Source organism: Numida meleagris, chromosome 2 (assembly GCF_002078875.1).
Source record: "Numida meleagris isolate 19003 breed g44 Domestic line chromosome 2, NumMel1.0, whole genome shotgun sequence".
Lineage (NCBI taxonomy): Eukaryota > Metazoa > Chordata > Aves > Galliformes > Numididae > Numida > Numida meleagris.
In genome coordinates this window covers 95,689,402-95,701,859 of record NC_034410.1, presented here as the reverse complement: position 1 = coordinate 95,701,859, position 12,458 = coordinate 95,689,402, and the positions used below count along the sequence as shown (strand labels likewise).

General features: G+C 38.5%; 1 protein-coding gene across 3 annotated transcripts in view; it reads right to left on the bottom strand.

The window, feature by feature from the left end:
- The window catches only part of SPIRE1 (spire type actin nucleation factor 1), a 125,564-nt gene that overhangs the window by 35,291 nt on the left and 77,815 nt on the right, over window positions 1-12,458 (bottom strand). For all 3 annotated transcript variants that reach the window (XM_021385583.1, XM_021385582.1, XM_021385584.1), the window contains exons 5-6: window positions 3,585-3,668; window positions 2,675-2,839 (exon numbers count right to left, since the gene is read on the bottom strand). In XM_021385583.1, the coding sequence (XP_021241258.1) occupies window positions 2,675-2,839; window positions 3,585-3,668 (249 nt within the window). The remainder of the gene's footprint in view (window positions 1-2,674; window positions 2,840-3,584; window positions 3,669-12,458) is intronic.

The following is a 12,458-nucleotide window of genomic DNA, read 5'->3' as shown; positions in this document are numbered from 1 at the left end:
TGCTCTTAGTGAGAGCTCCAAAGGAGAAAAAAAAATTATTAAAGCTGCTCAGGTAAACATGCAAAGATTACCAAATGCTGGGATGAAAGTAATCTTGTTCCTATGACAACCACAGAAACAATGACTCTTCCATCAGAAGGACAGAGAGATGCCGAATTTTAAATTATTTTCATATGTACTGAAACAGAAATGTAGAGGTCACTGAAATTAATGAAACCAGTTATTTGCAAAAAAGTCCGGAATTTGACCTTTTACATCTTCAAGGCATTTTGAATAACTGCCCTATCACAGATGACTTATGAGAAACAACAGCTCCAGTTACTGGTCTCTGTTAACACTGTTGACAATCTGAAACATCAAAATAGTTCCTAAATAATGTACCTTGCAAGAATAACAGTTCCTTTCCTGAGTACTGACCAGTCAGGGACAGATGATGCTACTCTTTTACACACAGCCTTATGTAAAGAGTAAAGAATTTACACTACATTTTATTTACTTTAAAACGATCTACCTCTTGTTATCATTAGCAGCATGCATTTTCACAAGCTATCAATTCTAAAAATAGTACCCGTAAGTGTTCTTAATAAATGTTAATGAAAATGTTCTTAATAAAAATTTTGCCAAACATCTGTCTTGACTGATAGAAAGAAACATAAACCATCTTTCCCAGGCTGCTTTAAAATTCAGATTTAGGGTTCTTGTCATTTTTTCCTTTTTTTCAAGAAGCATGACAGTCTCCTCTGATGGGAATACGTATAATTAGCTCTAACCCATAGCAGTCAGCTAAAAGATGCTGTATTGATGACATCTAACCAAAATTGTAATTCTGTACAAATCCTTCAGGCTCCAAACATTTCATTTCAAACTGCATTATTATTGTGCATGTTTTGCTCATTCTGCAAGCAGACCCTGCAGCAGAATCCAAATTATGGTTGGACAGTTTATAATAAGAAGCAAGCTGTTTTTCTAATGGAAAGTCACTAGCAGTTGTTAGACTAAGGCAGCAACTGCTTCAGAGACAGCACTACAGGTCCTGTACCTGCAGCTGATTGGAATCTCAATTCACATTTATGCCCAGAGGTCAATTTGGATCCACCCAGTAGGCAAGAGAGAAGGACAAAAATAGATGCTTGCAGTGATTTCATATACAGTGAGAGCCTGGATGAACAAGGGAGCAGCTGTGCCTCCAAGACATACTAGATAATGAAGAAAATCTCCTCAGAAGAGGCAGGAGCCTGCTGAACAGATGAATTAAAGCCTAGCCTGCCAAAAGCAAGAACAGATGACCCAGGGGTTCCCATTCAAACACAGCTACTATCCAGATAGCATACAGTAATCAAGGAGCTGAGGGGACTGTTATTTTGCAGTGGGCAGTGTGGGAAGGTAACACTGTTTTCTGAACTGTTATTGTAAAGATAGATAGATATCATTCCTGGGTGTGTATTTTAACCTAATGACTTAACATTTAATCAACAGAAAATTGCTGCAGAAAATAAATACAATCTGATAGTCTAAATTCAGACCTTGATTAGGAAAATACTTTTACCTTGTACAGTAAAAGGCACTCACATTGTAACAGGATTCATATATTTGTTCTCCATGTTGTAGTTTCAACTATTTCCTCCTTTATTCTTTTCTCTAATGATCTCCAATAGAACTACAAACTTTCTCCCTCTCTACTCTCTGAATTTTTCTAATGGAATCATGGCTTTCTCACTAACCAGTCTTGTCATTTTTTTCAGGAATGCAAATATAGCTGAATACTGAATATCCTAACAATATGCTTCCCACTGTAACTAAAACAGGCACAGACAGTAAGTGCAGGGTATAAATATTGATATTGACCAAATACATGCCTCTGACAAAGGGGTTTAAAATGTCCTACTAAGGATAAGGATCCCTTTAGATCACTTGCTACCTTATCAGGAAGAACACCTTAATGTTGAACATAATAGAAAACAAAAGAAACAAAGGAACTGGGAGATGCCAGTAGATACCAAAGGAGTTCTGATGAGAAATGTTCCTCAGGTCAATCTTACACATACCCTTTATGAGTATGTAGGAGGAGACACATCAACCCTGTCCAATTTACTCAAGGTTTTTTTTTTCAAGTAGGATATGCTGAAAATAATTGAGCTGTACTTCTATAGATTGAAGACTTAAAATGTTTTAGACAAAGCACTCCTTGAAAATTATTAGCGGATCGCGGCAATTTAAGTTTTCAAACACTGTATGTTTTCCTTTCCCTCACAATACCTATCACTCATGTAACAACAGGAGAGCACTTTATACTCTGGAATGCCACATTTATATTGCAGAAATTATGTTGTATCTCAACATAAATGTTCTCCCCAGCAGAAGCCTAAAATGATATCTCAGTAGAAAATGCGACAGGACTGTTGATATGATCCTTAAGGTTATCACAAAACCAATAGAAATCATTTATTCAAGCATATGATAAGTATGTCTTTCAAAATCGTAAATGCCTGCCATATGGAAAACAAACATTTGTTGGATTCAGATTTTTCTCCTCAATATACTACATAGATTTGTACATGCCATATAAAATCCATGATCATTACTATCTATATGAAGAAACGAAAAAAAAAAAAAGGAAAAAAAAAATCAAAGAATATTTCAGATTTGATAAATTCTTGTAATGCTCGTGACTTACCATGACCTTTCTTAAGGTATATCGTTTGGATCTAATATCATCCATCAGCATTTCATAGGGTGTGAGCTGATATTCTATGGGGAGTGGGTTGTACTGACGCTCTTGGACTTTCTTGAGTTTGACACCATTTCGTAAATCCCGCATCACTTGTACCCAAAAACGAGCCTGACAAGAAAAGAGAGCAAAATTTTATTTAATACTTGCATACCAACTCAGATTGTTGCTCATTCTCCTGACACCACCAAATATATACAAATGTATCACTCTAACACATCAACCAAACCCCACTTTGTCTGTTGTTATCTTATATAACCCCATTTTTAACCCCCATGAACATTACAAAAAGTTTTTTTGCAACTCAGTCTCACCTCAAGTGATATCCATCACTGAAGTAATACAGAAAAAGGACTTCGAAGTTCATGTATCCAAACTGCCATTTCAAATACACATGCACATCAGAAAAGTTTCTAGACATAAAACTAGTGTCAAGTGGACTATAACAGTGATAGAATCCTAAACTTTGTTTTGCTTAGGCCTTCAATATTCCTGAAAAAATTTCTAGCAGCAATTCACACAGAAATTGTAGAACAGACTCCAAATTCTGAGGTCTAGTAAGTAACACACTCTCCATACTCAATTTGCTTTTGCTCTGCTTGCCACATGCACTTCCCTCTTATTTTTGAGCAGTGGGAATAGGGAGAGAGGAGGAAGAATAGGTGGCAGATAGGAGATTGAAATAAAGGACTCCCGATTTCAACCAACCCTGATTTTAATATAAAACAATTTTAGGTAAGCATTGTAATGATTTATAAATTACTAATGATGCTGAATCATTATGAGGTTGGACTCGATGACCTTGAAGGTCTTTTCCAACCTGAGCAATTCTATGATTATTCAATTGTTGTCTTACCCAGTCAGCATTCTTTAATTCATCAAGATCTGTGCTGGATTCATCACCTGTCTCTTTATCCATTTCTTGAATCTTCTTCAGATTCTGCCAATGAAAAGAAAATTAGTCAATAAACTAAACTGTGGCAATACCTTAAAGCTATGCACAGAAAAAAAAAACAAAAACCAAACACTAGCAAGTTTGTTAAACTCCAACACAGAAATGGGATCAATTCATAACAAAAGTACTGTTACTTGCCAAATGCAAGACAGTTTATTTGTGCAGAATGAGAAAATCCCAGGAAATCAGTTTTAAGGGGAAATAAACTACATGAAATCCTTTAAATAGAATAGTGGCAGACTTGTCTTGATATAGAAATTAAATAGCCTGTACAGCATAATTACATGGTTTTATTATTCAGAATCCAAAAATCTGTAAAAAAGGAAGGGAAACAGTTCTTTAAAAATAAAAATTACTGTTTATGAACAAGATTAGATGATGCAAATATGGAAAAGAATGTTTGCAAAGGAGAAAAACAAAGCTTTTATACTAACAACAATACAAAGAATGATCAAAAGTTACAATTAACAAAAAGCAAAGCAAAAGATTTAAATGACTGGTTCGAGTGACTTTAGAGAAATTATCCTATTCACAAATAATGTCTTACTCCAAATGCTATTTTCTATTTTACTTCCGTATTGAAATTTTTTTGGAATCAGCAGTACAAACAAATTTTTAATACTCCATTCCATTCCACTTCAACAGAGCATTTTCCAGGAAATCTTTAGCAATGTTTAATTTGATCTGTTTTCTTGTTACTTATGAATGTATTGGTAGTTAAATCTTCTGCTAACAACTTCATTATTTTATAAGACTAAACCCATGGTCTAGAGGTCTGATAGAAATGTATGCATCTATACGTTAAAAGCATTTGTCTCGCTGCTGAGCACTCAAGCTCTTCCTTTAATGGACCTGAACAATGAGACTCAATTCAGCCTTTCAGCTTCCCAGAAAGCTTAAAAATAAGCATATTTTGTAAAACATTTTTTTCCCGCAAGTAGTTCTTAAACTGTAATCATTTCTAGGGAAGAAATGCAAGGACTGGAAGAGTGCTTAACTTGCACATGTAACAAGTATCTACCACAGCTGATGACAGAGACAGACACATGTGAGTCAGCCACCACAGAGGTTTTGGAAAGAAAGCAGATGGATTATTTATTGTCTTATTTAAGCGAATAACACACTTGCTTTCATACCAAGAAGAAATACTACCCCGTCCTATAAAAAACAATACATAATTTACAGGAAGACTCTCAAAAAAACCATAAATCACCTGTGCTACAGAAGTAAGTAATCATTGCACACTCCAGGAATCTTTTGGCATGACTCGCAACATTGCCACAGAATGCACAGGGAAAGAGTGTTTGCATGAAAACTCATGTTGGCTCAGCTGCTGCGCACAGCACAGTCTAACACTTACAGGCCATAACCCTTGTCCACAGGAAAAAAAAAACCAACAAAAATGGTAGGAGCTGGTAACACAAGAGCCTCATCTATGCATATTTTCCCATCCAGCATTTCCAAAGTTTAAGTAATCATTTTGAGGATGGTGGTATCTGTGAACTGCAATTCACTTGCTTTCTTGTGAATGGCTATTTGAATACTTTCTCCTTTTCCTTTTCATAATAAGAGAAAATTATCTTCAGTGAATGAGCTCACAGCTGTCAGATTTGCTCCTCCTTTCCATGTACCTACTGGAAGGTACACATTAATTTTTTAAAATTAACATGTTCCAGATGCGTAACCCTCACTTTGTTCAGCAAGACCTGCAGCAATTACCCATTTCAGCAGCGATGTTCCCTACAATACACTTAACTGGGCAGGTTTATGCCCACAGGCTGATGCCTTTGACTGACATAAATACTGCACAAAACTAAAAACACTACAACCTATTTTTCTTTGCAGTAAAGAGTAAGAAGTGGAAAAAAAACAACTCAGAAACCAACATGATCTTCCAAATAAGGCAACCACCTAATTAGTTTATCTGTAACATAGATACTTTAGAAACCTCAGGTGTAAGTGATGCTGACTACCAAACACTGGGGAGCTGTGAGAGCCAAACCCGGCATCTATGCAATAGGTCTCCCAAAGAGCAGTTGTATGACACTAATGAGGAGGCACAAGCACAGGCTACTGCCCAGGCTAGAGTCCTGCTACTCCCCATCCAGCTGAGAGCTCCTGGTGCTTCCCATGTGGGGGCACAGACACCCACCCCAACCAACAGTGAGCTGTCTGGGGAGGAAAACCTGCAGGAGAATCACTCACTTTGTAATAGGGATAGATCTCTTCTACCTGCAGCAGCTCAGACCCCTAAATGCAGCTCATCATGCAGTAATTGGAGAACTGTAAAGTAATTTCCATCGCTATAAAATATAGAAAGCTTTGGAAAACCAGGAGAAAAAGAAACAGAGTACTCTGTCCTTGCAGCCAGGATTTATGAAGGTTTCTCTAATTCTTCTCCAGCTGTCAGGTGCTGCTTAGGAAGGAATAAATTCACAGTGACAAATGATTACATTTAAATTTCTAGACAAAATGAAATATTACCATTTCCCTCCAGCACCCCCTGCCAGTATCAGCAGGTTTCAGAATAGGTTGCAGTCGTAAATTATGGAAACCAAACATTTACAACACAGCAGACGGTTAAAACTTAACTGTGATCCAAAACCTTTGAGTAACCTCAGCTGCTGTATCCATTTGTTCTTACCCTTGGGACAGTGGATTAAGGAAATCTATTACAGTATAATAAATACAATAAGCCTAAATGGGTTTCCTTTTCAGAAAGCAAAAACATCTTAAAAAGGTTTTTCTAAATCATCCCAGAACCTCAAACCCATACCGCAGATCTGATTTATCTATTACAGCCTGGGCACACATTCAGGAAATAAGGGTTAGATGTGTAGGTAGTGAACATTTCAACAGCTCTGGCTTTTTTAAACCTTTACAACATTTGGCCATTTTTTTTTCTTCAACTGCACTTTGTGATAAATGCTAGTAACAAAAATAGCAAATTTCTTCAAATGTCTTCCTGCACTATTAAAAGCTGGCAGCTGATTTGCTGCTGCTCTGTGTCCCACATTTGTCCCCCATTTGGGACACGCGCTCCTGTGCCTAGTGACAGATGGGAGCTTATGTAAGACACTTGTCAGCACAGCATCAAGGACTCACTCCCACAAAGTGCTCTAAAACACAACATTTTATTGAAGATGATATTCTCAGGAATGCAAATCTTCATTTTGTCAGTTTCAGAACACAACCTCCTGCAATTCCCAGAATATCAGTTCTTGTTCATTTGGTCACTGATACAAGTGATTCTTACACTGCTGTCAGGCAAACTAGTAACATGTTCTTGCACCCTTGGTGTCACTTAAAAAATACATAACATGTCTATGAGGAAAAACTGCTTTTATGTATTCAACTATTCATCCTGATTTAAATTCCAAAGGGTCGGCTAGCAGCATTACTCCACAGAATCATAGAATGCCTTGGGTTGGAAGGGACCTCAGAGCCCACCCAGTCCCAACCCCTGCCATGGGCAGGGCTGCCCCCTACCAGCTCAGCTGCCCAGGGCCCCATCCAACCTGGCCTTGAGCGCCTCCAGGGATGGGGCACCCACAGCTTCCCTGGCAAACCTCTTCCACTACTTCACAACACTCAAAGTAAGGAACTTCTTCCTAACATCTAACCTAAATCTTCCACCCTTGTCCTATCGCTATCTGCTCACATAAAAAGTTAGTCTCCCGCCTGCTTATAAGCTCCCTTTAAGCAGAGGAAGGCCACAGTGAGGTCTCCTTGACACCTTCTCTTCTCCAAGTTGAACAAGCCCAGCTCCCTCAGCCTTTCTTCATAAGAAAGGTGCTCTTTTTGAAGATGCCCAAACTCCTTTAACTAAAGTGACAGTTGTTGAAGGGAGTTCCATCCGTCTCTGAAAAATTCCCTCATTCTTCATGTCATTTTAAGGGTATCACTGAATATCAGACAAAGTTTCTCATAAACAGTGGTGTAGATCGACACACTTTGATCAGTTCCAGAAAGCGCAGTAGTGACCTTAAGCAGCAGTACTGCTTAACATACTATTACAGAATCACAGAATTGTAGGGGTTGGAAGGGACCTCTAGAGATCATCTTCAATGAAGAGAGAAACACAAACAAACAAAAGAAACCAAACAAATGTTTGAAACACTTAGTGACTTACAATGCCCACATCAAACACACACTATAAAAACAAGCAGACTTTTCTCTTATTAAAAAGGTTGCAGTGGTTCCTAAACTGAGGGATCAAACAAATTGTGCTGTGGTTGCAAGCCCAGTGACAACACAGTTGCAGAACTGTAGTCACTGCAAGCCTGGGAGTGCAGGAAAATCAAGGTTATAAGCAGAAAGGTTTGTGGATCAGTTTCTCCAGCAGAGCTTTCTGATAATCCAAGCAGGTGTATTTAACAGCTTTCATAGTCATGAGACTATTAGCAGTAACCTGGTTAGTGACTGTATTTCCAAAATAAGTTATCCATTAACATTATTTAGGTACCTATTAACTAACTACCTTTATGACAATATTTTGTACAAATAATACACCAGTATAGCCATGTTAAATGGAAAGTAACAATCTAATTTCTTAATTAACTGTTTTCCAGTTGAGTCTTTACATGGCATGAAGCTAGGGAAAAAAAAAGGAACAATTTAATTTCTACTTATGTGTTTTATTATACTTTGCAGATTTACATTTTCCTTTATGTAATGTTATAAACTATATCCAGACAGACTGAAAGAATTGTGATTTTATATCAGAAAGGACAGAAATCATAGGGGGCATGATTTAAAAGAACAGCACAAGGATAACAGATTAGAGACTTCATCTGTATTCTTCTAACAACTTAGTTAATTAAAAGGCATACTGTGGATAATGAATTTATGGACAAGTTTTCAATGAACTCCCACTGCAATTGAAGATGTGAGCAGTTATAAAACTATAAAAAAGTTTTAATTAGTTTGGTTAGGAATATTAATCTTCATACTTCATGATGTGCATCCATTTCAACAAATTTGGAGATAATGTGTCAATTTTGAGACATGTGGCAGATCAAGACATCTGCCTACAAGACACTTCCTGTAGTAAACTCCTGGCCACATCACATGCTGCCTTTAAGCACCAGCTGTGACAGCTGTGAGTTTAGCACTCACAGCCCAGTCACAAATGCTTAGCTCTGCTACAGGCAGACACCACTATTGACGGGTGCCACTCACAAGATCCCAGAACAGCCGAAGTGGGCAGTACCTTTTGGGTCCCCCTGTCCCAGCCCCTCTGCAGCAGGGCCACCCAGAGCAGGGAGCCCAGGCCCACGGCCAGGCGGCTTCTGGACACCTCCAAGGAGGAGACCCCACAGCCTCTGGGCAGCCTGTGCCAGTGCTCCGTCACCTGCACAGCACAGAAGTGCTGCCTGTTGCTCAGAGGGAACCTCCTGTGCTCCAGTTTGTGCCCATGGCCACTTGTGCTGGCACTGGGCACCACTGAAAAGAGCCTGGACCTGTCCTCTTTGCACTCTCCCTTCTGCTATTTATATACACTGATAGCATTCCCTCCTGAGCCTCCTCTTCTCCAGGCAGAACAGTCCCAGCTCGCTCATCCTGTCCTCATAGGAGAGGTATTCACAAGTTCCTTCATGATCTTCGTGGCCCTTCACTGGACTCTCCAGTATGTCCAAGTCTGTCTTGTACTGGGAGACCAGAACTGGACCCTGCACTCCCAGCGTGGCCTCCCCAACAAGGAGAAGGATCACCTCCCTTGACCTGCTGGTGATACTTTACCTAATGCAGCCCAGGACATCATAAGCCTTTGCAGCAAGGATGCATTACTGGTCACTCAGGTAGTAAGCACGTGTGGAACATTCCCTTCAGAAGGATGTAAGCCTGGGCTGTGACATGGAGTTGAAGGAGGACCAGGGTAGATAACCTCTCAGTAAATCAGCATCACGACACAGACAGCAGACCAGATGGATCTGCACTCCAGTCTACAACAGCAATTTCTGTATTCCTGTGCTTACATAGCCTCTCTCTGTCTCTCACAGTCACACTTGCTGCCATCTCTGAGCAATACATGTAACCTTTTACAGACACTCTACAACATTTGTTTTATCTCATGGATATCACTCATTTGTGCCTTCAGCTCTGTCTATTGCTAAGTGCCACCAAAGGTGATCTCAACGACTTTGATGATCTTTAAAAAGATTAATCTTTTCTTTCAGATGACATTCATTTTCACAGACATTCAAACTACCTTCACACACAAATAAATTTCCTCTACCTTGTTGTCCATGTTTCCCCACACACTATCAAAAACTAAGGATGAGAAGATCCCCTTTTTGTGGAAGTTCCTTACTGCAGTTTTAAAAGCTCCCTGCCTGAGGTGAGAAACAAGCCGTATCCTATTTTTGACATCAGCTGTAAATGTCTGCACAGCAAGATACGGAGTTAGGAGATCCTAGTCCATCCAAAGACCACTTCTGGATGGCAGCAGATGGTACACAGGGTGGATCTGCAGCAAGGGCAACTTTTGCAGAGCCTGAGCAGCATACAGATGCTGCCAGCAAGCTGAAAAAAACCAACCCAGTAAACTTGATACAAACCCTCCACTTTGCAAAAAAAATGTAAAGTTAGGTCAGATCAATTAACTAAATTTCAACCCTACTCTGGACTTGCTGCTGCTATTTTAAAGAAATATGCATTTTTAATATTTCTATTTTTTAAAAATTATTTTGATAGTAGTACCATACCTTTCCCATCTCTGGCTCAAGTCCTGCCCTGTACAACTATTAGACCTAACGTCATTCTTTTTAAGAGTGGAAACGTCATCTCCCTGTCTGCAAGCCATCTCTACTGCTGACCCCTTATACACAAAGAATCAGACTGGAAATAAAATCCACATGGCATCAAGTATGTGACAAAGTGCCTGAAACATTTTATTTGACATCCATGGAGATGACATTAACGGCTCACTCACTGTTTCATCATTTCTGAATAATGCACTCATCCAAATGCATGCCAGTAAAGCCCTTTCTGAAGCTACGCTCCATTTGCTATGATAGTGATGTTCACGTGACAGACTGGAAGCACGTGGATGCTTGGTAGATATGCTGGTAACCAAACATGATCCTATAGGTCTATACGTCCTGCCCCCCAATCCAGCCCTCTTAAATGCCAATAACTCAAAATCCTGATAAGTTTGTATGGAGATAAATTGAAAACAGCATCACAGCAATATTTTTTCCCTGCCTCTTTCAAAGTGTACTTTGCTGCTAACCCCGTCCTGTGCTATATTACAAGATCAGATTTGGTCCATTCCTGGTAAGTGAATTTCTGCAGACAAAAGTTCTCCCTCATCCACTGCAATAATGTTGGTTGTTTGATTGCCTACTGAGCAAAAAGAGGAAGCTTCATGTATGTGGGAAATGGATCTCCAGGTACAACACAGTTGTCCTAGAAGGAGCCCAAGTGGTTTTTGTTCAGAGGAAAGTTACTTAAAGTCATTTTAGAGCATTTTCCCCCTCTTTTTAATTTTTAATTTTATTTTAATCTCATTGCCACAACTGTGTCAAGGTCTGAAGGATTCTAAAGGAAGCTCTCCAAATGAAGCTCTCAGTTTTCCAAATAAACTAATAGTTTAAAACTCCTGGTATCTTTAATACAGAGACACAATATTACACAGTTTAAATTTGCTTTTTTTAAATTGAAGCTGATCCATGTAACTTGTTTTTACCTAATTCCTTACCATTGCAATCAATACAAATTGTTGATGATAAAATATCCTCACTTTCGTATAAAACATTTCTCTCCTTTATACCCCTACTCATATGACCGTTAAAAAAGGAAAGGGAATTTATTGACATGTATTTAACCACATTCCTCACAAATGAAGATTCTTCCATGTATCTGAATAAGAGAAAAGCACATAAACAATACTGCAGTTTTCACTGGTGCAAACCTAGTGTGATCATATGACTTCTACCTGTCTGAAGTATAAACTATAGAGGTCATTTAAAAATGGGCTAACAAGATTTACAGCATTCCATCTTGTATTTGCTTCACCTATTTTTCCTTTTTATGCTACGTTATTTTCAAGAATCATGTTGTATCTGAATCTATAGTTGGATAAAACCTATAAGCGAGGATCTGGCACATCAGAAAAGAAATTCATAGTACATGGCTTGTAAGACCATTTTCTTTCTCATTTCTTGTATGCTTGCTGGGGTACTGATCCAGGGTAAAATTAAATCAAAGGATCTAAACTCTGGCTTTGGAAAGTGCAGTGATAAAAGTCTCATTGGTTTTGGTAGGGTCAGAATTCCATCTACAAGGATTACTTCCTCTGACCTAAATGTGCTTTGAAATCATCCCTAATAGCCTTTGAGAGGCAAAAGGTTCCTTTCATTTGCGATTAACTCATAGTACATTCTGTGGTGTTATCAGATATTGGGTTTTTATGTCCAATTACAAGATGATTAAATAATCTACAAATTCAAAACACCTCTGCACTTATTTTAATAAACTGAAAAAAAACATTTTTAAGACAATTTAAATAATTATAAAATGCAATATTTCACTGCATCATTGGCAATACAGACATCTTATTACCACTTAATGTTGTCAAAATCTTTGGTAACTGCTGGAAATGCACTTCCTCTCTGTGGAAATAAGAACCCAAAGGGTTCCTATCTTCAAGCCTCAGCATGGATGTTGCACTAGCTGTTAGTTGAAGCATTTCTAGCACAGATCTTTCAATTAGTATAACCAGTGGTTGGGACACTAAAGAGCAGTCAAATGCTCAGATGTGAAATTAATGAT